Source organism: Scyliorhinus torazame, chromosome 2, assembly GCF_047496885.1.
Source record: "Scyliorhinus torazame isolate Kashiwa2021f chromosome 2, sScyTor2.1, whole genome shotgun sequence".
Taxonomy (NCBI): Eukaryota; Metazoa; Chordata; class Chondrichthyes; order Carcharhiniformes; family Scyliorhinidae; genus Scyliorhinus; species Scyliorhinus torazame.
Genome location: NC_092708.1, coordinates 326,636,379 through 326,662,207, shown reverse-complemented (window position 1 = coordinate 326,662,207; position 25,829 = coordinate 326,636,379). Strand labels below are relative to the sequence as shown.

General features: G+C 50.3%; 1 protein-coding gene across 9 annotated transcripts in view; it reads right to left on the bottom strand.

Annotated features, from left to right (window-relative positions):
- nid2a (nidogen 2a (osteonidogen)) overlaps window positions 1-25,829 on the bottom strand; it is a 277,646-nt gene that overhangs the window by 71,910 nt on the left and 179,907 nt on the right. For all 9 annotated transcript variants that reach the window (XM_072489757.1, XM_072489756.1, XM_072489755.1 and 6 more), the window contains 3 exons: window positions 21,037-21,276; window positions 15,518-15,763; window positions 12,690-12,935 (listed from right to left, as the gene is read on the bottom strand). In XM_072489757.1, the coding sequence (XP_072345858.1) occupies window positions 12,690-12,935; window positions 15,518-15,763; window positions 21,037-21,276 (732 nt within the window). The remainder of the gene's footprint in view (window positions 1-12,689; window positions 12,936-15,517; window positions 15,764-21,036; window positions 21,277-25,829) is intronic.

Sequence of the window (25,829 nt, the reverse complement as noted above, 5' to 3'; positions counted from 1 at the left end):
GTTGGAGGTGGAGGCAGCATACCGAGTGATGGCGCGAGGACCGAGAGCAGGAGAAATTCCCAGAGCCATAGTGGTGGGATTCCTCCGTTTTAAGGATAGAGAAATGGTCCTTAGATGGGCAAAGAAAACTCGGAGCAGTAAATGGGAGAACGCGGTGATCCGCGTTTATCAAGACTGGAGTGCGGAGGTGGCGAGAAGGAGGGCGAGTTTAATCGGGCCAAGGCGGTGCTTCATAAAAAGAAGATAAAATTTAGAATGCTGCAACCGGCAAGACTGTGGGTCACATATCGAGGAAGGCACCACTACTTTGAGACGGCTGATGAAGCGTGGACTTTTATTGTGGAAGAAAAACTGGAATGAGCGGGTTATTAAAAAGAACGTTTGAACAAAGTGGTGGGGCGAATGTGGGGGGCGAAGAGGGGGGTTAAAAAGGGGGGAAAGAGGAGTTTTATGTACTAATCCTGCGATGTGGTAACTTTTCTCTCTTCCACAGGTGGTGATGGGGGGAGGAGGGGAGGTGGAGGAGATGGGGCGTTGGCCATTGGGGGCGGGGCCAAGGGAGAAGCGCGGGCTTGGTTCCCGCGCTATGATAATCATGGCGGGATAGAGAAGCAGGAAGGAGGGGGCGTCGCACGGTGCGAGCCGAGGTCACGGGGGGAAGCCGAGGTCGGCCAGAGTTTGCTGACTTCTGGGAGCAACATGGGGGGAGTAATTACGCTAGCGGGGGATCTAGCGGGGTGGGGTGGGAGGGGGGAATTACTGGGTTGCTGCTGCTGGGGAGAGGGGGCAGCTGGTATGGGAGGGGATGGGCGGTGGGGCACCGCCTGGGGGAGATACAGCTGCGTGGGAACCGGGTGAGGAGCTGGAAAAAGGGGATGGCTAATCGACAAGGGGGTGGGGTAGGAAGCCCCCCAACCCGGCTGATCACGTGGAACGTGAGAGGGCTGAACGGGCCGATAAAGAGGGCATGGGTACTCGCACACCTTAAGAAACTTAAGGCAGATGTGGTTCTGTTACAGGAAACGCACCTGAAACTGATAGACCAGGTTAGGCTACGCAAAGGATGGGTGGGGCAGGTGTTCCATTCGGGGCTAGATGCGAAAAACAGGGGGGTGGCTATATTAGTGGGGAAGCGGGTAATGTTCGAGGCAAAGACTATAGTGGCGGATAACGGGGGCAGATACGTGATGGTGAGTGGCAAACTACAGGGGAGACGGTGGTTTTGGTAAACGTATATGCCCCGAACTGGGATGATGCCAATTTTATGAGGCAGATGCTAGGACGCATTCCGGACCTAGAGATGGGAAAGCTGATAATGGGGGGAGATTTTAATACGGTGTTGGAACCAGGGCTGGATAGGTCGAAGTCCAGGACTGGAAGGAGGCCGGCAGCAGCCAAGGTACTTAAAGATTTTATGGAGCAGATGGGAGGTGTAGACCCGTGGAGATTTAGCAGACCTAGGAGTAAGGAGTTCTCGTTTTTCTCCTATGTCCATAAAGTCTACTCGCGAATAGACTTTTTTGTGCTGGGAAGGGCGTTGATCCCGAAGGTGAGGGGAACGGAGTATACGGCTATAGCCATTTCGGATCACGCTCCACACTGGGTAGACTTGGAGATAGGGGAGGAAACAGGAGGGCGCCCACCCTGGAGAATGGACATGGGACTAATGGCAGATGAGGGGGTGTGTCTAAGGGTGAGGGGGTGCATTGAAAAGTACTTGGAACTCAATGATAATGGGGAGGTCCAGGTGGGAGTGGTCTGGGAGGCGCTGAAGGCGGTGGTTAGAGGGGAGCTGATATCAATAAGGGCACATAAAGGGAAGCAGGAGAGTAAGGAACGGGAGCGGTTGCTGCAAGAACTTTTGAGGGTGGACAGACAATATGCGGAAGCACCGGAGGAGGGACTGTACAGGGAAAGGCAAAGGCTACATGTAGAATTTGACTTGCTGACTACGGGCACTGCAGAGGCACAATGGAGGAAGGCACAGGGTGTACAGTACGAATATGAGGAGAAGGCGAGCAGGTTGCTGGCACACCAATTGAGGAAAAGGGGAGCAGTGAGGGAAATAGGGGGAGTGAGGGATGAGGAAGGAGAGATGGAGCGGGGAGCGGAGAGAGTGAATGGAGTGTTCAAGACATTTTATAAAAAATTATATGAAGCTCAACCCCCGGATGGGAGGGAGAGAATGATGGGCTTTTTGGATCGGCTGGAATTTCCCAAGGTGGAAGAGCAGGAAAGGGTGGGATTGGGAGCACAGATCGAGGTAGAAGAAGTGGTGAAAGGAATTAGGAGCATGCAGGCGGGAAAGGCCCCGGGACCGGATGGATTCCCAGTCGAATTCTATAGAAAATATGTGGACTTGCTCGCCCCGGTATTGACGAGGACCTTTAACGAGGCAAAGGAAAGGCGACAACTGCCCCCGACTATGTCTGAAGCAACGATATCGCTTCTCTTAAAGAAGGAAAAGGACCCGCTACAATGCGGGTCCTATAGACCTATTTCCCTCCTAAATGTAGATGCCAAGATCCTGGCCAAGGTAATGGCAATGAGAATAGAGGAATGTGTCCCGGGGGTGGTCCACGAGGACCAAACTGGGTTTGTGAAGGGGAGACAGCTGAACACGAATATACGGAGGCTGTTAGGGGTAATGATGATGCCCCCACCAGAGGGGGAAACGGAGATAGTAGTGGCGATGGATGCCGAGAAAGCATTTGATAGAGTGGAGTGGGATTATTTGTGGGAGGTGTTGAGGAGATTTGGTTTTGGAGAGGGGTATGTTAGATGGGTGCAGCTGTTGTATAGGGCCCCGATGGCGAGCGTGGTCACGAATGGACGGGGATCTGCATATTTCCGGCTCCATAGAGGGACAAGGCAGGGATGCCCTCTGTCCCCATTATTGTTTGCACTGGCGATTGAGCCCCTGGCGATAGTGTTGAGGGGTTCCAAGAAGTGGAGGGGAGTACTTAGAGGAGGAGAAGAACACCGGGTATCTTTGTATGCGGACGATTTGTTACTATATGTGGCAGACCCGGCGGAGGGGATGCCAGAAATAATGCGGATACTTGGGGAGTTTGGGGATTTTTCAGGGTATAAATTGAACATGGGGAAAAGTGAGTTGTTTGTGGTGCATCCAGGGGAGCAGAGTAGAGAAATAGAGGACCTACCGTTGAGGAAGGTAACAAGGGACTTTTGTTACCTGGGGATCCAGATAGCCAAGAATTGGGGTACATTGCATAGGTTAAATTTAACGCGGTTGGTGGAACAAATGGAGGAGGATTTCAAGAGATGGGATATGGTATCCCTGTCACTGGCAGGGAGGGTGCAGGCGGTTAAGATGGTGGTCCTCCCGAGATTCCTCTTTGTGTTTCAGTGCCTCCCGGTGGTGATCACGAAGGCTTTTTTTAAAAGGATTGAAAAGAGCATCATGGGTTTTGTGTGGGCCGGGAAGACCCCGAGAGTGAGGAAGGGATTCTTACAGCGTAGCAGGGATAGGGGGGGGGCTGGCACTACCGAGCCTAAGTGAGTATTATTGGGCCGCTAATATTTCAATGGTGAGTAAGTGGATGGGAGAGGAGGAGGGAGCGGCGTGGAAGAGATTAGAGAGGGCGTCCTGTAGGGGGACTAGCCTACAGGCTATGGTGACAGCCCCATTGCCGTTCTCACCGAGGAACTACACCACAAGCCCGGTGGTGGTGGCTACACTGAAGATTTGGGGACAGTGGAGACGGCATAGGGGAAAGACTGGAGCCTTGGGGGGGTCCCCGATAAGAAACAACCATAGGTTTGCCCCGGGGGGAATGGATGGGGGATATGGAATGTGGCAAAGAGCAGGAATAACGCAACTGAAAGATCTGTTTGTGGATGGGAAGTTCGCGAGTCTGGGAGCGCTGACCGAGAAATATGGGTTGCCCCAAGGGAATGCATTCAGGTATATGCAACTGAGGGCTTTTGCGAGGCAACAGGTGAGGGAATTCCCGCACAAGAGGTGCAGGACAGAATGATCTCAAAGACATGGGTGGGGGATGGTAAGGTGATAAATATATATAGGGAAATGAGGGATGAAGGGGAGACTATGGTAGATGAACTAAAAGGGAAATGGGAAGAAGAGCTGGGGGAGGAGATCGAGGAGGGGCTGTGGGCAGATGCCCTAAGCAGGGTAAACTCGTCGTCCTCGTGTGCCAGGCTAAGCCTGATTCAGTTTAAGGTATTACACAGGGCGCATATGACTGGAGAACGGCTCAGTAAATTTTTTGGGGTGGAGGATAGGTGTGCAAGGTGCTCGAGAAGCCCAGCGAATCATACCCAAATGTTTTGGTCATGCCCGGCACTACAGGGGTTTTGGATGGGGGTGACAAAGGTGCTTTCAAAAGTAGTGGGGGTCCGGGTCGAACCAAGCTGGGGGTTGGCTATATTTGGGGTTGCACAAGAGCCGGGAGTGCAGGAGGCGAGAGAGGCCGATGTTTTGGCCTTTGCGTCCCTAGTAGCCCGGCGTAGGATATTGCTAATGTGGAAAGAAGCCAAGCCCCCGGGGGTGGAGACCTGGATAAATGACATGGCAGGGTTTATAAAGCTAGAGCGGATTAAGTTCGTCCTAAGGGGGTCGGCTCAAGGGTTCACCAGGCGGTGGCAAACGTTCGTCGAATACCTCGCAGAAAGATAGATGGAATGGAAAAAAGGCAGCAGCAGCAGCCCAGGATCGGGGGGTGGGGGGGGAGGGGGGGGGGGGGGGGGGGGGAGGAGGAACCAGAAGGACTCTCAGGGTTGTTAATATATACTGTATAGTATGTATAGGTCGTTGCTACAGATAATTATATATTGGACTGTTAAATTATATTTTTGGAGAGTGTTACTTGTGATAAGGCAGTTGCCAATTAGGGTTAGTTTTCATTTTTGTTATTTATTATTTATTCATTTTCTGTTTATAAAATAGGTCATTGTTATTTGTGTTGTTATAATATTGTATAAAGGATGCACAATGTACTGTGTTGGTTGACCAAAGATTTTCAATAAAATATTATTTTTTTTTAAAAAGGAGGATGTGCTGGAAATTTTGAAAAGCATTAAGATAGATAAGTCCCCTGGGCCTGACGGGATATGCCCAAGGTTACTACAGGAAGTGAGGAAGGAGATTGCTGCGCCGTTGGCGATGATCTTTCCATCCTCACTCTCCACTGGAGCAGTACCGGATGATTGGAGGGAGGCAAATGTTGTTCCCCTGTTCAAGAAAGGGAATAGGGAAATCCCTGGGAATTGCAGACCAGTCAGTCTGACGTCTGTGGTGAGCAAAATATTGGAAAGGATTCAGAGGGATAGGATTTAGGATTATTTAAAAAAACATAGTTTGATTAAAGATAGTCAGCATGGCTTTGTGAGGGGCAGGTCATGCCTCACAAGCCTCATTGAATTCTTTGAGGATGTGTGACGAGACACATTGATGAAGGTCGGGCAGTGGATGTGGTGTATATGGATTTCAGTCAGGCATTTGATAAGGTTCTCCATGGTAGGCTCATTCAGAAAGTCAGGGGGCATTGGTACAGGTAAATTTGGCTGTCTGGATACAGAATTGGATGGCCGAAAGAAGACAGCGAGTGGTAGTGGATGGAAAGTATTCCGCCTGGAGGTCAGTGACCAGTGATGACCTGCAGGGATCTGTTCTGAGACCTTTGCTCTTTGTGGTTTTTATAAATGACTTGGGTGAGGATGTGGAAGGGTGGGTTAGTAAGTTTGCCGATGACTCGAAGGTTGGTGGAGTTGTAGATAGTGTTGAGGGCTGTTGCAGGTTACAACAGGACATTGACAGGATGCAGATGGAGTTCAACCTAGATAAATATGAAGTGATTCATTTTGGAAGGTTGAATTTGAATGCTGAATACAGGGTTAAAGGCAGGATTCTTGGAAGTGTGGAGGGACAGAGGGATCTTGGGGTCCACATACATAGATCCCTCAAAGTTGCCACCCAGGTTGATAAGGTTGTTAAGAAGGCGTATGGTGTGTTGGCTTTCATTAACAGGGAGATTGAGTTTAAGAGCCACGAGGTTTTGCTGCAGCTTTAGACCATACTTGGAATATTGTGTCCAGTTCTGGTCGCCTCATTATAGGAAGGATGTGAATGCTTTGGAGAGGGTGCAGAGGAGATTTACCAGGATGCTGCCTGTACTGGAGGGCATGTCTTATGAAGAAAGGTTCAGGGAGCCAGGGCTTTTCTCACTGGAGCGAAGAAGGAAGAGAGGTGACTTGATAGAGGTGTACAAGGTGATAAGAGACATGGATAGAGTGGATAGCCAGAGACTTTTCCCCAGGGTGGAAATGGCTGTCGCGAGGGGACATACTTTTAAGGTGATTGGAGGAGAGATGTCAGAGGTAGGTTCTTTACACAGCGAGTGGTGGGTGCATGGAATGCACTGCCAGCGGAGATGGTGGAGTCAGAGTCATTAGGGACATTTAAGCAACTCTTGGACATGCACATGGACAGCAGTAAATTGAAGGGGTCTAGTTAGGTTGGTCTTAGATTAGGATAAATGGTCGGCACAACATCGTGGGCCGAAGGACCTGTACTGTTCTATGTTCTATGATGTTGCAAAGATTAGCAGCAAGCCAGAGGATGGGAAAAGTTTAAAATATCAACAAAAGATGACAAAAAACAATGAAGAAGGAGAAGATAAACTATGAGGGTAAATGAGCAAGTAATATAAAAATGGACAGAAGAGTACATTATATAGGATGTAATAGCCGAGCATTTAGAAATGCATTATATAATCAAGCAGAGTCAACATAGCTTCATGAAGGGGGAATCATGCATGACAAATTTATTAGAATTCTTTGAGGTGGTAATAAGCAGGTTGGATGAAGGGGAACCAGTAGGTGTAATATACTTGCAGTTCCAAAAAATGTTTGATAAGGTATCACACAAAAGGCTACTTAATAGGATAAGAGCCCATGATGTTGGGGATAGTACATTATTAGCATGGATAGAGGAGGGTAGCTCCAGTGGTGCAATCGGTTAGCAGGCGGTACTTATACAGCATGGATAGAGGATTGGCTAACTGATAGAAGACAGAGAGTTGGGATAAGCAGAGCATTTTTAGGACGGCAACCTGTAACTAGTGGAGCACCACAGGGATCCATGCTGGGGCCACAATTATTCCCAATATATATTAATGATTTGGACAAGGGAAGTGAATGTACTATTACCAAGTTTACAGATGGCACTAAAATAAGTGGGAAGGCAAGTGGTGAAGATGGTACAAAGAGTCTACAGGGGGATATAGACAGGTTATTTGGGTGGGCAAAAGTTTGGCAGATTGAATATGTAGGAAATGGAGAAAGACTGCAGAAAGCTGCAGCGCAGTGGGATTTGGGGGTCTTCATGCATAAATCACAAAGTTCAACAGGTAATTGAGATGGCAAATGGAATGTTGGCTTTATTTCAAAGGGAGTGGAGTATAAATATAGGGAAATCCTGCTAAAACTATACAAGGCAGTAGTTAGACCCCACCTGGAATACAGTGAACAGTTTTGGTCCCCTTATCTATGGAAAGATTTATTGATGTGGAGATGCCGGCGTTGGACTGGGGTGAGCACAGTAAGAAGTCTTACAACACCAGGTTAAAGTCCAACAGGTTTGTTTTGAATCACTAGCTTTCGGAGCACAGCTCCTTCCTCAGGTGAATGAAGAGGTGGGTTCCAGAAACATATAAAGTCAAAGATGCAATACGATACGATACAATACTGCATTGGAGGAAGTCCAGAGAAAGTTCACGAGGTTGATCCCGGGTATGGAGGGATTTTCTTATGAGGAGAGGTTGAAAAGGTTGGGCCTGTACTTATTGAAGTTTAGCAGAATGAGAGGTGACCTTATTGGGACATATAGGATTATCAGGGGGCTTGACAAGGTAGATGCTGAGAGGATGTTTCCTCTTGCGGGAGAATCTAGGATCAGAAATCATAATCTCAGTGTAAGAGGTCGCCCATTTACGACAAAGCTGAGGAGGAATTTCTTCCCTCAGAGGGTAGTGAATCTTTACCGCAGAGAGCTGGGTCATTAGGAATGTTTGAAGCTGAGATCATCAGATTTTTAATCATTAAGAGAATCAAGGGTTATGGGGATTAGGCGGGAAAGTGGAGTTGAGGATCATATCAGATCAGCCATGGCCTCATTGAAAGACAGAGCAGACTCAATGGGCCGAGTGGTCTACGTCTGCTCCTACATCTTATGGTCTGACACGAGTATTCCAGCCACTGGTGGTGGATTGTCAGTTAAGCTTGATAACAAGCAGGGCAGCACAGTGGTTCAGTGGTTAGCACTGCTGCCTCAAGGCACCGAGGACCCAGGTTCGATCCCGGCCTCAGGTCACTGTCCGTGTGGAGTTTGCACATTCTCCTCGTATCTGCGTGGGTCTTGCCCCCACAACCCAAAAAGACGTACAGGGTAGGTGAATTGGCCACGCTAAATTGGTCATTAATTGGAAAAAACTAATTGGGTACTCTAAATTTATTTTTTTAAAAGCTTGTTGACAAGTTACTTGATTGCACTTCAAAAGAGTTTTCCCAGAGAAAAGCAACCCAAGATTCCCACTAGATCTCCAACTGGCGGCTGGCTCTGTCTTTCAATGAGGTCATGGCTGATCTGATATAATCCTCAACTCCACTTTCCCGCCTAATCCCCATAACCCTTGATTCTCTTAATGATTAAAAATCTGATTATCTCAGCTTCGAACATTCTTAATGGCCCAGCTCTCTGCGGTAAAGATTCACTACCCTCTGAGAGAAGAAATTCCTCCTCATCTTTGTCGGAATAAATTCTATTCATTAAATCTATATTACCTCTCCCTATCCCTTCTACTCTGTATTCCAAGGTCCAATTAAGTTATATGTCACAAAAAACTGCGGGAATCCTAGCACTGACCTGTGGGGTACAGCACTGATCATCCTCCTGTCTGAAAAATAACCAATTACCTCGACTCATTGTTTTCTGTGCTTGAGTCAATTTTTAAAAATCCAATTCGACACTGACCACCTCTTTCGTTAACTGACTTTTTATGATGTACTCTGTCAAACAACTTCTTAAAATCCATAGTGACAACATAAACTGCATTTCTTTCATCAAACCTCTGTTATTTCATCAAAAAATTCAGTAAATGTAAACACTGACTGACCTGGCTGTCCACACTGTGGTTGACCAGTTCCAGGTGGTGTCCTAGTCCCAGGAATTTCTTGTCCGTTTTCATTCACACACCAGCAGTGGCCTGAGCTGCCGTGACATTGCAGAGGCCTGAACCTCCCTTCTTCATCACACTCGCCAATCCACCTGCCCTGCACATCTTTCGGTTGTGGGGGCGAAACCCATGCAAACACGGGGAGAATGTGCAAACTCCACGCGGACCCAGAGCCGGGATCGAACCTGGGACCTCAACCTTAACCTGGCCACCTTGAATGGCAAGGCACCAAAATTCACACTTCTCCCCTGGGCATTCACCAGGAAAACCTTGCTTTTTCCCCACATTCAATTTATACCCAGAAAATGCCCCAAATTTCCCCAGCAAGTCCAGAATTTTCCCCATATTCTCCAGTGGATTCACAATGTACAGCAATAAACCCCCCCCCCCCCCCCCCCCCATAATCACCTGCCACTCGTTCAAAGCTCGGAACCCAATCGCCAAAGGCTCAATGGCCAACGCGAACAGCATCGGAGATAATGGGCATCCTTGTCCCCCAATGCAACCTAAAATACCCGAATAATCACATTTGTCCTCACACCCACCCTGGGGGATGCATATAATAACCGTACAACGAACATCAGCTCAAACCCAAACCTCCTAAGAATCTCAAACAATTATCGCCATCAACTCGATCAACGGCCTTCATTGATACAATCACCTTGTAAGTTTATAAGATATAGGAGCAGAATTAGGCCATTCAGCCCATCAAGTCTGCTCCGCTATTCTATCATGGCTGATACATTCCTCGTCTGTTCCTCAAACTTCTAAAGCTCCACCAGACCTGCAAACTTCCCCCTAAAAGTAGACCCCACCCTGCCTTCTGCCACCTCGCACACATTGTGTCCATCCATCCGGGTGAAAACCTATGATTGCCATACAATGGGGTCAGTCCCAACCCTCGCCCCAATTTACAGGGCGCAATCTAATGGCCATGTGGCACCCGAAAAGTAGCCGATAAAAGCCAGGAGACCCCACTCCCGGGGTCTTCCCAGCTCGCAACGCCTCACGAGATCCAACGCAATCTCACGAGACATTGCGGCATATATCCTGCCCATTGTGGGCGGTCACATTTTGGCAAATCTGCATATTAGAGCGAGTCAGCAACTCTCACTCTAATGTGCAGATTCCTGAGGTAGCTGATGCTTTGGGATTCATTCCCTTTGCCTGGGAGATCTCAGGCCACCGCCGTTTAGCACTGGTCCCACAAATGAGGACCAGAAGGAACGGCAGTTGTGGGGGTCTCCCAGGGGATCGGAGTACCCCAGCTGCATGCCCGTTGGGAAGGTTGGTACCCTGGCACTGCTGGTGCCACCTGGGCACCTAGGCATTGCCAGCCTGGCACACTGGCATTGCCAGCTGGCATTCTTTGCAGGTGTGCAATCGGGCCAGGGGTGCCTTGTGTGGGTGTTAGGGGGGGGTGCGCGGAGGACCATCCCATAGTGCATTCGGGCAGCGAGCGTAATTCCCCAGTGTACAAAATGGGGCTGTGCGCTGCCACGGCTGCTCATTCCCCGCTGAGGCCCCTTATACAACACGAGTCGCGTTATACAGCCATGTGATTCTCGGCACTGAGAACGCCAGGAAACACGCGGCTAAACGCGCTCGCTATGGGACTTTGTTCCCCTTTAATTGAATCAAGCCCAAAGTGCTTCTGTCACTGATTCCAAATATTTTTCGAATGCATCACCATTAGTGTATATCCCCGGGGCAACGGGTGCGGTCCCATTACTATAGCCCTTAAACCCGACCCCGACAGGAATCCTCCTCCACCTGCACTCAATTTGAATCCACCTCTGCCCACCAGTGTCTCACCTTTTCCACATTAGCTGTCCAGTAGGAGTGCAGCAGATTTGGAAGCACTACCCCCCCAGTACTTGCCTTTCCCTCTGTAAGAGGGCCTGCTGACTCTCAGTTTCTTGCCTGCCCACACAAACTCGGAAATCAATCCATCTACCCTTCTAAAAAAGGGAGAAAAATTGGGAGAGACTGGAAGATAAACAGGAACCTAGGCAACACATTCATCTTAATGGCATGCACCCTCCCTACAAACGACAATGGCAAGGCAGCCCATCTCCTCAAATCCCCTTTAAGCCCCGCCACCAGTCCTGTTAAGTTCCATCTGTGCATCGTTACCCAATCATGCTCAATCTGAATCCCCAAATATCAGAACCTAACCTTAGCAACCCTAAATGGCAAAGCTCCAAGATTCATACTCCTCCCCAAGTCATTCACCAGGAAGGCCTCACTCTTTCCCACATTCAGCTTGTACCCAGAGAAGGCCCTGAATTTCTTCAACAAGTTCATAATTCTTCCCATACTCTCCAATGGGTCCGCCACAAATAGCAGTAAGTCATCAGCATGCAACGACACCCTATGCTCCATACCCCCATCACAATCCCCCACATTCCCCCGATGCCCGGAGTGCAATCGCCAAAGGCTCTATCGCCAATGCAAACAATAGCGGTGACAAAGGGCACCCCTGCCTCCTTCTCCTTTGCAGCCTAAAGCACTTTGAATCCATCCCATTCGTTCGCACACTCGCAGTGGAGGATGCGTAGATTAAGCGTACCCATGCCACAAATATCGGCCTGAACCCAAATATCTGCGATCCACCTCCAGCAACCTCCGCCTGTCCTCATTATCCCTATGGGCCTTAAAAGAAAAGAAATCACCTCTCCCGAACCACTGCCTTCAATGTCTCCCATCACCCCCACCAACCTTTTGCAAGTTTGTATGATCTAGCCTACCTCAAACCATGAACTGAGTATTGTTATCTCCCTGTTTCTACTCCGGCTAATGAGTAGCAATCCAGATATTACCACATTTAACATCCTACTTATTGACTTCTGTCCTAACTCTTATAAATCAAACCATACAACCTTCAGTTGCAATGCTCTGTATGGCGTTGGTACCAACATGTACCACAATGTCTGGAGCACTCCCTACCCTGCAGAATATTCTGCACCCGCTCTATGATGTGTGTTACTTTGGTGCCAGAGGGGTAACACACCAAGTGGGACTCACAATCAGTTAGAGAAATGCCTGTCTGCCCTCTTGACTATGGAATCTCCTATACCAACTCCATTTCTACTCTTTGCCCTTCCGCCTTTGCTGTACCTTCCCCATTGGTGCCATGGACCAGTCTGCACTCCTTCAAGGCAATGTCACTCCCAGCAGCCTGCAACAGTATCTGTTTGTGAGTGGCACAATCCGCAAATAATACTGTTCTTCCTGCCAGTTCCGAATCTCCTGATCTGAGCTTGGGTGGATGGGTAGCCACCCCCCTGAACCTCAGATGCAGGAAAGTGTTATCCTCCCTGGTGCTCCATGGAGACCTCCGTTGGCTCCTCAAACACGCTCGGAATTCCAAAGCTCGGGCTTCAACAGCTGGAGACACTTCCTACTCTCAAAAACAAATGAAAGATTCTGCTACACAATTGGTCATTTTGCTTCATTAAAACACTGACTGACCTGGCTGTCCGCACTGCGGTTGACCAGTTCCAGGCGGTGTCCTTGTCCCAGGGACTTCTTGTCCGTTTTCATACACACACCAGCAGTAGCCTGTACTGCCGTGACATTGCAGAGGCCTGAACCTCCCTTCTTCATCACACTCAGGGATATGGACTCCAACAGGAGGTTGAGATCCACGCAGATTCAGCTCTGTTTGCAGTCTCTCTCGGTGCTGTTCACAGGCAGTCTTTGGACGTTCTATGTGTTCTAAACGAACAAACAGAAATCGATTTAAACGATAATTAAATAAAGCACAAATGTCGCAAATTGTCACGTAACATCTTTTCTTCCTCATTCCTGATGTCACCAGTCCATTTATAGGAAATAAATTATATCTACACCGATACATTTTAACATAATTCACAGGTTTCCAACTCTGACACCACCAGGGATCCATCTGTACACAGCAGAATTCAGATTTGTAATGAGGGTTTTAACGTTTATTGTAGATACAGCCCTAGGTTTTTGTGTCAGTGATTTGATAAATGTCGATTTGAGGGTTGTTGTGAGGAACTGTTATATCACCAATTTTCTTGCAGAACTATTCTTCCTGGAATGTAATTGGAATCAATTTTATTTGGTAGAATGTAATTGTGGATGATTAATTTACTGGAATGTAATAGGGGGAAAAGTGTCAAATGATTTGATGCAAAGAGATTTGGAAGCACTTGTATAGGAATACACAAGACATTAACGTGAAGCTACACCACACAATTGGAATTGCCAATAAAATGTTCACCTTTGTCGTAATGAGGTTGGAGTATAAGAGACAGGAAATCTTGCTGATACAGCACATTGTTGATACCACAGGTGAAATACTGTGTAGTGATTTACTCCCCTTACTCGTGAAGGATACTTTTGCCTTGGAGCTAGTGCAATGAAGTTTCATTCGATTGATTCCTGGGTTCCTGGGATGAGAGGGCTGTCCTTTGGAAAGAGATTGAGTGGAATGGGCGCAATTGCTTTGAAGTTTAGAACATGAGGTGCAATGAGTGAACGAGAGCAAATACTTTAGTGCTTCACAGGTAGATGTAAGAGGCTGGCCCCCGGGACGTGTCTGTCTAGAATTTGAGCTCACTGCCATGGGATAAGCAACTGGTCATTTAGCATTGAGATCAGAGGAACTCTCTTCACTCAGAAAGTCGTTAATCCTTAAAGCTCCCATTCCCATAGGTCTGTGGATGCACACTTGATCGGTATATTCAGGACTGAGGTGACGACATTTTTAGCCACAAAGGGAATCAATGAAAAATGGAGGAAAGTGGAGTTAACGTATAAGTTTGGCCATGATCGTATTGAATAGTGAAGCAGACTCGAGGAACCATATAACCTACCTCAGTTCTACATATCTTCTTAAAATTGTTATGGTATCGTTATAGAAATCAATTTAAATATATTTCTTACATTTTGATTTAACTTCTTGGCATTTCTCTGTTACTTTTCTGAATGTAGCTGAACAGGGAGATTGTTGCAGAAACACATACATCAGGATAACTGTGGGAATGCTATTTTTTTAAGGATTATAATTTATTCCAAAGGAGAAAGGGGTGCTATTGGTTGGCAAGTTGATTCTGATTGGTTACTGCGTCGCCATGTAGAACTAATGGCCGGGATTCCCTGGTCATGCCCACCCGGTGACTAGAGAATCCCGCCCGAGGTCAATGGACTTCTCATTGTCTTCGTCTCACCCGTGGCGTTCTTGCAGCGGACAGGGCGTAAGAATCCAGCCCAACGGCTCCCCAAGCACCTGGCAATTCAACTATGGTCCAAGGCTTGAACATATTCCTTTTGTTTGCAGACAACTGGCACCTGTGTATAAATGTGTGTTGCTTCTGGCAAGCTTAAATGAACCGTGTTACAAGCATGACTGATTATTTTAAATTAGTTGTTAGTGTGGCTGTTAACGTACTCTGGATTATTTGTCACATGCTGCCCAATCGCAGAATCAAACGGTACAACTGACGTTTTGTTTCTGATTTTGTAAATGTGGGCTAGTTGTGCACCATCTGTAAACTGGCTACTTTGAACAAATGAAGAAACACGTGGTTTGATTCTGTCATCCAATCATTGGGTTGTATGGCTTTCATACCTCGCATCGCACAAGCACTGAAATTCATTCGGACTTTGCTTAATTGTATGCGAGGCAGGACACTTTTTTTGTCTGATGACAGAATCCAATTACAGGCAAATACCAACCGAGTAGCCACTGCATAGGAGCATTTCTAAAAATTGTCGTTCAAATATTTTGCACCTTCTCCATGATGTGTGTTACTCGGGTGCTAGGGAGACAGCACATTATGTGGGACTCACAATCAGAGTTAAAGAAATGCCTGCCTACTCTCTTGACTATGGAATCGCCTATACCAATTCAATTTCTACTTTTTGCTAGTTACACCTTTGCTGTCCCTTTCCAATTGGTGCCAAGGCCTAGAATGCTCTCCTTCAAGGCAAAGTCACTCCCAGCAGCCAGCAATAGTGAGTATCTGTTTGCAAGTGGCACACACCGCAACTAATAATGATATTCCCGCCTGTTCCGACTATTCCGGGTGGCGATCCGTTAACTATCCTGATCTGAGCTTGAGTGGGTGTGTAGCCACCTCCCAGAACCTCCGATGTAAGAAAGTGTCATCCTCCCTGGTTCTCCATGGAGACCCTCGGTTGCTCCTCAAAGACTCTCGGAATTCCAAAGCTCGAGCTGCAGCAGCTATGAGACACTTCCTACTCTCAAAAACAAATGAAGGACGTTGCTACACAATTGGTCATTTTGCTTCATTAAAACACTGACTGACCTGGCAGCCTGCACTGCGGTTGACCAGTTCCAGGTGGTGTCCTCGTCCCAGGAATTTCTTGTCCGTTTTCATTCACACACCAGCAGTGGCCTGTACTGCTGTGACATTGCAGAGGTCTGAAGTTCCCATCTTCATCACACTCCGGGATATGGATTCCAACAGGAAGTGGAGATCCCCGCAGGCTCAGCTCTGTTTGCAGTCTCTCTCGGTGCTGTTCACAGGCAGTCTTTGGACGTTCAATGCGTTCTAAACGAACAAACAGAAATCGATTTAAACAAAAATAAAGCAGAAACGTTGCAAATTATCACATAACATCCTCCTTTCTTCCTCACTCCCTGGTGTCACCAGTCTATGTATGGAAAATAAATTATATCTACACCGATACATTTTAACATAATTCACAAGTGTCCAACTCTGACACCACCAGGGATCCATCTGTACACAGCAGAATTCAGGGGCGAAATTCTCCGGTATCGGCGCGATGTCCGCCGACTGGCGCCCAAAACGGCGCAAATCAGTCGGGCATCGCGCCGCCACAAAGGTGCGGAATGCTCCGCATCTTGGGGGGCCGAGCCCCAACCTTAAGGGGCTAGGCCGGCGCCGGACAAATTTCCGCCCCGCCAGCTGGCGGAAAAGGCCTTTGGTGCTCCGCCAGCTGGCGCGGAAATGACATCTCCGGGCGGCGCATGCGCGGGAGCGTTAGCGGCCGCTGACGGCATTCCCGCGCAGGCGCAGTGGTCGGAGTCTCTTCCGCCTCCGCCGGGTTGGATAATCGGCGGGGGCTGGCGTGAATCCCGCCCCCGCCGGTTGCCGAATTCTCCACCACTGGATATTCGGCGGGGGCGGGAATCGCGCCGTGCCGGTTGGCGGGCCACCCCCCGCGATTCTCCGGCCCGGATGGGCCGAAGTCCCGCCGCTAAAATGCCTGTCCCGCCGGCGTAGATTAAACCACCTACCTTACCGGAGGGACAAGGCGGCGCGGGCGGGCTCCGGGGTCCTGGGGGCGTGGTGCGATCTGGCCCCGGGGGATGCCCCCATGGTGGCCTGGCCCACGATCGGGGCCCACCGATCCGCGGGCGGGCCTGTGCCGTGGGGGCACTCTTTTCCTTCCGCCTTCGCCACGGTCTCCACCATGGCGGCGGCGGAAGAGACTCCCTCCACTGCGCATGCGCGGGAATGCCATCAGGGGCCGCTACCGCTTCCGCGCATGCGCCGCCCGGAGATGTAATTTCCTCGCCAGCTGGCGGGGCACCAAAGGCCTTTTCCGCCAGCTGGCGGGGCGGAAATTCGTCCGCCGCGGGCCTAGCTCCTTAAGGTTGGGGCTCGGCCCCCCAAGATGCGGAGCATTCCGCACCTTTGGGGCGGCGCGATGCCCGACTGATTTGCGCCGTTTTTGGCGCCAGTCGGCGGACATCACGCCGATACCGGAGAATTTAGCCCCAGATTTGTAATGAGGGTTATAAAGTTTATTGTAGATACAGCCCTATGTTTTTGTGTCAGTGATTTGATAAATGTCCTTTTGAGTGTTGTTGTGAGTGTTGGTTATTCACCAAATTTCTTGCAGAACTATTCTTCCTGGAATGTAACTGGAAAGTTTTATTTGGATGAAGTATTATGTGGATGATTAATTTACTGGAATGTAATAGGGGGAAAAATGTCAGATGATTTTATGCAAAGAGATTTGGAAGTACTTGTATAGGAAACACAAGACGTTAAGGTGCAGTTTCAGCACACAATTGGAATTGCCAATAAAATGTTCACCTATATTGCAATGAGGTTGGAGTATAAGAGTCAAGAAACCTTGCTGATAAAGGACATGGGTGATACCACAGGCGAAATACTGTGCAAAGTTTTACTCTCCTTACTCATGAAGGATATTTTTGCCTTGGATTGATTTCTGGGATGAGAGGGCTCTCCTTTGATAAGAGATTGAGTAGCATGGACACAATTGCTTTGAGGTTTAGAACAACGAGAGGTGATCTGAGTGAACCAGACAAAATTCTTAGGAGCCTCACAGGTGGATGTAAGAGGCTGTTCCCCGAGGCACGTCTGTCTAGAACTAGAGCTCATTGCCATGGGATAAACAACTGGTTATTTAGCATTGAGATCAGAGGAACTCTTTTCACTCAAAAAGTCGTTAATCCTTGCAATCTCTACCCCATAGGTCTGTGGATATACACTTGATCGGTGTATTCAGGGTGGAAGTTGATATATTTTTAGCCGCAAAGGTAATCAATGGAAAGTGGAGTTCATTTAAGACCATAAGACCACAAGACATAGGAGGAGAATTAGGCCACTCAGCCCATCGAGTCTGCTCTGCCATTCAATCATGGCTGATATTTTCTCATCCCCATTCTCCTGCCTTCTCCCCATAACCCCTGAACCCCATATTAATTAAGAACCTGTCTAACTCTGTCTTAAAGACACTCAGTGAATTGGCCTCCACAGCCTTCTGCGGCAAAGAGTTCCGCAGATTCACCAGTCTCTGGCTGAAGAAATTCCTCCTCATCTCTGTTTTAAAGGATCGTCCCTTTAGTCTGAGATGGTGTCCTCTGGTTCTAGTTTTTCCTACAAGTGGAAACATCCTCTCCACGTCCACTCTGTCTAGGCCTCGCAGTATCTAGTAAGTTTCAAAAAGATACCCTCTCATCCTTCTAAACTCCAAAACGCCAACGAGTACAGACCCAGAGTCCTCAAACGTTCCTCATACGACAAGTTCTTCATTCCAGGGATCATTCTTGTGAACCTCCTCTGGATCCTTTCCAAGGCCAGCACATCCTTCCTTAATACGGGGTCCAAAACTGCTCACAATACTCCAAATGGGGTCTGACCAGAGCCTTATACAGCCTCAGAAGTACATCTCTGGTCTTGTATTCTAGCCCTCTTGACATGAATGCTAACATTGCATTTGCCTTCTTAATGGCTGACTGAACCTGCACATTAACCTTAAGAGAATTGTGAACAAGGACTCCCAGGTCCCTTTGTGCTTCTGCTTTCCGAAGCATTTCCCCATTTAGAAAATAGTCTATGCCTAAATTCCTCCTTCCAAAGTGCATAACTTCACACTTTTCCACATTGTATTTCAATTTCCACTTCATTGCCCACACTCCTAGTTTGTCCAAATCCTTCTGCAGCCCTCTTGCTTCCTCAATACTACCTGTCCCTCTACAGATCTTTGTATCATCTGCTAACTGAGCAACAGTGCCTTCAGTTCCTTCTTCCAGATCATTAATGTATATTGTGAAAAGTTGTGGTCCCAGCACAGACCCCTGAGGCACACCACTAGTCACCGGCTGCCATCCTGAAAAAGACCCCTTTATCCCCACTCTCTGCCTTCTGCCAGTCAGCCAATCCTCTATCCATGCCAGGATCTTACCCTTAACACCATGGGCTTTTAACTTATTTAACAGTCTCCTATGCGGCACCTTGTCAAAGGTGTCAAAATCTAAATTAATCACGTCCACTGGTTCTTCTTTGTCTAACCTCCTTGTTACCTCCTCAAAGAAGTCTAAAAGATTTGTCAGACACGACCACCCTTTGACAAAGCTGTGCTGACTCAGTCCTATTTTACCATGCACTTCCAAGTACTTCGCGATCTAATCTTTAATAACAGATTCTAAAATCTTACCAATGACCGAAGTAAGGCTAACCGGCCTTTCATTTCCTGTCTTCTGCCTCCCTCCCTTCTTAAACAGTGGTGTTACATTAGCCACCTTCCAGTCCTCTGGGACTCTTCCTGCCTCCAGTGATTCCTGCAAGATCATCACTAATGCCTCCACAATTTTCTCAGCTATATCTTTTAGGAGCCGGGGGTGTAGTCCATCCGGTCCAGGTGACTTATCCATTTTCAGACCTTTCAGTTTCCCCAGAACCTTCTCCTTAGTAATGGACACTGCACTCACCTCTGCCCCCTGGTTCTCCTGGAGCTCTGGCATCCCACTGGTGTCTTCCACCGTGAAGACTGATGCAAAGTAACTATTCAGCTCGTCTGCCATTTCTTTATTTCTTATTATTACTTCTCCAGCCATATTTTCTAGTGGTCCAATGTCTATTTTTGCCTCTCTCTTACCTTTTATATATTGAAAAAATATCTTCCTATCTTCCTTTATATTACTAGCTAGCTTGCACTCGTACTTCATCTTCTCCTCACTTATTGCTTTTTTTAGTTGCCCTCTGCTCGCTTTTGAAGGCTTCCCAATCCTCTGGTTTCCCACTAATCCTTGCCATGTTGTATGCTTTTTCTTTAGCCTTTATGCTGTCCTTGACATCCCTCGTCAACTCTGGATGCCTTGTCCTCCCCTTAGCATGTTTCTTCTTCCTTGTGATTAATTTCTGTTGTGCCTCCCTAATTACCTCCAAAACTGCTGCCATTGCTGTTCCACTGGATTCATTGCTAGGCTCCTTTTCCAATCAACTCTGGCCAGCTCCTCCCTCATGTCTTTGTAGTTACCCCTATTTAATTGTAATACCGTTACATCTGATTTCAGCTTCTCCCTCTCAAACTGCAGGGTAAATTCTATCATATTGTGGTCGCTGCTCCCCAAGAGATCAACCATGATCTTATTCAATAGCGAAGCAGGTTCGAGGAACCATGTGACCTGCCTCAGCTCTTTTTATTACATATCTTAAGATTATTTTCGTATTGTTATAGAAATCAATCCAAATATATCTTTTTAAATTTTGATTTAACTTCTTGGCATTTATTTGTCACTTTTCTGAATGTTGCTGAAAAGGGAGACTTACAGAAACATTTTGTCTTACACATTTCAGGAAGAATGAGAGAATGCTACATTTTTGAGGATCACAATAATTTATTCCGAAGGAGAAACGGGTGCTATTGGTTGGTAACGTGATTCTGATTGGTTATTGTATTGACATGGAGAAACCAATGGGGAACTTTAGGCGGCCCAAGCTCCCAGTAATTCAAACATGGTCCAAGGCTTGAACATATTCCTTTTGTTTGCTACCAAAGGGTACCACAAGGTCTGGCTCACTCACTACCATGTAGAATATTCTGCGCCCTATCCATGAGGTGTTTTACTCTGGTGCCTGGGGGGAAACACGCTATGTGGGGCTCACAATTAGAAATGCCTGTCTGTCGTCTTGACTATGGGATCTCATATAACAATTTCTACTCTTTGCTACTTCTGTCTATGTTGTTCCTTTCCCATTGGTGCCGTGGTCCAGTTTGCTGTCCTTCAAGGCAATGCCACACCCAGCAGACTGCAATAGTGAGTACTGTTTTGCGATTGGCACAAATAATATTGTTATTCCCACCCGCTCCAATTATTCCAGATGGACAGCATTAACTATCCTGAACTGAGCTTGGTGGAGAAGCTCAGATTCAGGGAAGTGTCATCCTCCCTGGTTCTCCATGGAGAACCCCCGGTTACCCCTCAAAGAAGCTTGGAATTCCAAAGCTCGAGCTGCAGCAGCTGGATACACTTCCTACTCTCAAAAACAAATTAAAGTCATGGCTACACAATTGGTAATTTTGCTTCATTAAAACTCTGACTGACCTGGCTGTCCGCACTGTGGTTGATCAGTTCCAGGTGGTGTCCTAGTCCCAGGAAGTTCTTGTCCGTTTTCGTACACACACCAGCAGTACCCTGTACTGGCGTGACATTGCAGAGGCCTGAACTTCCCTTCTTCATCACACTCAGGGATATGGACTCCAACAAGAGGTTCACGCAGGTTCAGCTCTGCTCGCAGTCTCTCTCGGTGCTGTTCACAGGCAGTCTTTGGACGTTCAATGTGTTCTAGACGAACAGACAGAAACCGATTTAAACGATAATTAAATAAAGCAACAAAGCACGCATGTAACAAATTGTCATGTAACATCCTTTCTTCCACACTCCTGGTGTCACCAGTCTATTTATAGAAAATAAATAATATCTGCACCGATACATTTTATCATAAGTCTCGTTTCGAACTCTGACACCACCAGGGATCCATCTGTACACAGCAGAATCAGATTTGTAATGTCATAAAGTTTATTGTAGACACACCCCTAGGTTTTGATTCAGTAATTTCAGAAATGTCCTTTTATGAGTATTGATGTGAGGAACTATTACATCAGCAATTTTCTTGCAGAAATGTTCTTTCATTTGAATTAAAGTTTACATTTTTACACTGTACAAGAAATGGACAAGACGGTTATAAATTACACGTTGTTCCTTTTTGGCACCCCCACTTTGCCCCCCAACCATTCTCCTTTTCTGCTGCCTCCGGGTCCTATCCTAGACTCTTCCTTTGACCGTAGATGGGTAGTTCTGGATTTGTTTTATTCTTATAGCTTTGTGAGGGACCCTCTGGTCCCTGTGTCGGTCTCTCCCCGGGTTCCCATTTGGCATTTCCTTGGGTCTCTTGCCCCTGTTGCCCCCCTCTCATTCCTGTCTGCTTTCTGTAGACCTGGTGGTTCCCGTGCTTCACTCCACCCCTTCTCCCCATTCTATCCATTGTTGGCTTCAAATAGGTCTTGGAACAGGCTGATGAATAGCCCCCATGCTTTGTAGAAGCCATCGTCCGACCTCTGGATGGTCTATTTGATCTTCTCCAGATGGAGAAATTCCGATAAGTCTGCCAGCCAGTCCTCAGCTGTGGGTGACGCTGCTGATTGCCAACCAAGTAGGATTTTCCGGCAAGGCGATTAGGGAAGCAAAGGCAAAGGGCATCGGCCCTCTTCCCCAAATGAAGTTCTGGCTGGTTTGCCACTCTTGGACATCGCCTCGAAGAAGGCTGTCCAGAACCTGTCAAGTCTGGGGCAGGCCCAGATCATGTGGGCGTGGTTGGCCGGGCCTCCTAGGCACTGTTCACATTTATCCTCCATCTCCGGAAAGTACCTGGGGCGTCATTCTCCGACCCCCCGCCGGGTCGGAGAATGGCCGTTGGCCGCCGTGAATCCCGCCCCCGCCCCCGCCGAAGTCTCCGAAGGGAGAAAAGTCGGCGGGGCGTTAATGGCGCCGCTGCCGCGGAGAATGTCACGGGTCTGCGCAAGGCAGCCGATTTTCGGCCTGCCGATATTCTCCCTTCCGGATGGGCTGAAGTCCCGTCGACGTGATGACCGTTCACGTCGACGTGAATCAAACCTCCTTTTCATCGGCGTGACCCGGTGCTCCAGGCTCACGCCGACCAGCGAGGAGGTGAGTGACGGCCTGGGGGGTTGGCTCTGGGCAGGAAATGGCGTGGCCGCAGACTGATTGCCTGAGGAGAGGTGTGTCTCGGCTTGTGTGTGCGTGCGGCGGGGGGGGGGGGGGGGGGGGGGGGGGGGGGGGGTGGTGGTTAGAGTAGGCTGGGCTCCGGGGGAGTGCCGGGAGGGGGTCCGTGCCGGGGTGGAGGTTGGGGGTTGTGGAGGGGGTCCGTGCCGGGGTGGAGGTTGGGGGGGGGGGTCCGTGCTGGGGTGGAGGTTGGGGGTTGGGGAGGGGGTCCGTGCCGGGGTGGAGGTTGGGGAGGGGGTCCGTGCCGGGGTGGAGGTTGGGGAGGGGGTCCGTGCCGGGGTGGAGGTTGGGGAGGGGGTCCGTGCCGGGGTGGAGGTTGGGGAGGGGGTCCGTGCCGGGGTGGAGGTTGGGGGGGGGGGTCCGTGCTGGGGTGGAGGTTGGGGGTTGGGGAGGGGGTCCGTGCCGGGGTGGAGGTTGGGGGGGGGTCCGTGCTGGGGTGGAGGTTGGGGGCTGGGGAGGGGGTCCGTGCCGGGGTGGAGGTTGGGGGGGGGGGTCCGTGCCGGGGTGAAGGTTGGGGGGGGGGTCCGTGCTGGGGTGGAGGTTGGGGGTTGGGGAGGGGGTCCGTGCCGGGGTGGAGGTTGGGGGGGGGGTCCGTGCTGGGGTGGAGGTTGGGGGCTGGGGAGGGGGTCCGTGCCGGGGTGGAGGTTGGGGGGGGGTCCGTGCTGGGGTGGAGGTTGGGGGCTGGGGAGGGGGTCCGTGCCGGGGTGGAGGTTGGGGGGGGTCCGTGCTGGGGTGGAGGTTGGGGGTTGGGGAGGGGGTCCGTGCCGGGGTGGAGGTTGGGGGGGGTCCGTGCTGGGGTGGAGGTTGGGGGTTGGGGAGGGGGTCCGTGCCGGGGTGGAGGTTGGGGAGGGGGTCCGTGCCGGGGTGGAGGTTGGGGAGGGGGTCCGTGCCGGGGTGGAGGTTGGGGGGGGGTCCGTGCTGGGGTGGAGGTTGGGGGTTGGGGAGGGGGTCCGTGCCGGGGTGGAGGTTGGGGAGGGGGTCCGTGACGGGGTGGAGGTTGGGGAGGGGGTCCGTGCCGGGGTGGAGGTTGGGGGGGGGGGGGGGGGGTCCGTGCCGGAGTGGGTGATGGGAGGGCAAATGAGTTGGTCCACCTGGCCAGGTGCCAGCATCCAACAGTTGGACCCATGCGGTCCATGCCACCTGGCTGGGGGGAGGAGGGGATATGGCCAATGATGACATGTCGTCGTTCCCCTCCCCCCCACCAGGCCGTCATGTTTTCAGACCATCCAGCGATGTTGGCCGCCGTGGTGGCAGCCGCTCATGTCTATGTTGCCCTGGATGAGGAGGAGGAGGAGGAGGAGGAGGAGGAGCGTGCCAGAGAGGCGGCGCAGGCTGCCGCAGAGGGGCAGGCGGCAGCCGCCCAGGCTGGAGGGACACCTGACCGACAGGACGAGGAGGGGGAGGAGGACGTCGCGGCCCCACGGCAACGGAGGCACCCGAGGGCGCCCCGTGTGTACCGGCCCCGGCAGTCATACCAGGACCTCACGGACCGGGAATGCAGGAGGAGACTCCGGATGAGCCGGGAAACCGTGGCACACATCTGCCACCTGCTGGCACACCTGTCACCGCGTGGCACTGGCGGGGGACACCCTCTCCCCGTGTCCGTCAAGGTTACGGTGGCCCTGAACTTTTATGCAACGGGGTCATTCCAGGCACCGAGTGGGGACCTGTCCGGCATATCGCAGACATCGGTGCATCGGTGCATCCGGGCAGTGACAGATGCCCTTTATGCCATGGCGCACCGCTACATCCGCTTCCCCGTGGACCGGGCCAGCCAAGATGCCCGGGCCGTGGGCTTCTCTGCCATTGCCGGGTTCCCCATGGTCCAGGGCGCGATCGATGGGATGCACGTCGCCGTGCGGCCACCTGCAGATAACAGGGCCGTGTTCACTAATAGGAAGGGGACCTACTCGATGAACGTACAGGTGGTCTGCGACCACCGCATGATGATCCTGCACGTCTGCGCCCGTCACCCAGGCAGTGTACATGACTCATTCGTGTTGTCGCGGTCATCAATCCCCGGCATGTACGAGGGACGCCATCCCCGGCTGAGGGGCTGGTTGCTGGGCGACAGGGGCTACACATTGCGATCGTGGCTGATGACGCCTATACGGAGGCCACGCAATGAGGCGGAGAACCGCTACAATGATGCCCATGTAGCGACAAGGGGAGTGATCGAGAGGTGCTTTGGCGTGCTGAAGATGCGTTTCAGGTGCCTGGACCTCTCTGGGGGCGCCCTCCAGTATCGGTCAGATAGGGTCGGCCGCATCATTGTGGTGTGCTGCGTCCTGCACAACATAGCCCAGCAGAGGGGCGATGTGCCGCAGGCAGAGGAGGGCGGAGTGGAGGAGCAGCAGGAAGAGGCCCAGTCCTCCCCAGATGAGGGGGATGGGGGCAATGGTCAGGGCAGACGGGGTAGACACAGACGGGTGGCTGTCCACCGTTACCGGCTGGCCCAGCGGGTACGGGACAGACTGATAGACGCCCGCTTCACTGACTAGATGGGCGTGGGAATCGGGTAGTATGGCCACAGACCGCACACCATGACAACAGCCGACCACCCACACCCCCCACCCATCCACCCACCCAGCACCCTCACCCCCCTCCCCAACCCCACACACCCCACCCGCATGCACACCACCCCCCCACTCCCAATTGCCGATCCACCGGCGGCACAACGGGCCGGGCTCACCCAGTTGCGGGTGGACACGTGTCTATCGGAGGCCATGGAGAATGATGACAACCCGCCTCCGATGAGCTCCTGGCTCTACATCGTTGGACTATGTCTGACCCATGGCCACAGTACCACCATCCACCCGGACCATCCCTGCATGCGGCTGTGACACTGCAGCGCACGGTCCCGTCCTCTGCCCGGGGGATGTTGATGGCGGCCCAGGGGGAAGGGGGCAGACTCACCTGGGGCTGAGGTAAGACCACCCCTCACACACACACTTGCGCTCAACGTACATGACACCCCCGCACACATTGGACAGAGCACAAAGGCAGCTTCGGTAGGTGTAACATTGACTTTAATAACCAAAGGAGTTCATGCATGTGCCCTAGCGCCTAAAACTCATCTGTGCCCTGCACCCGTG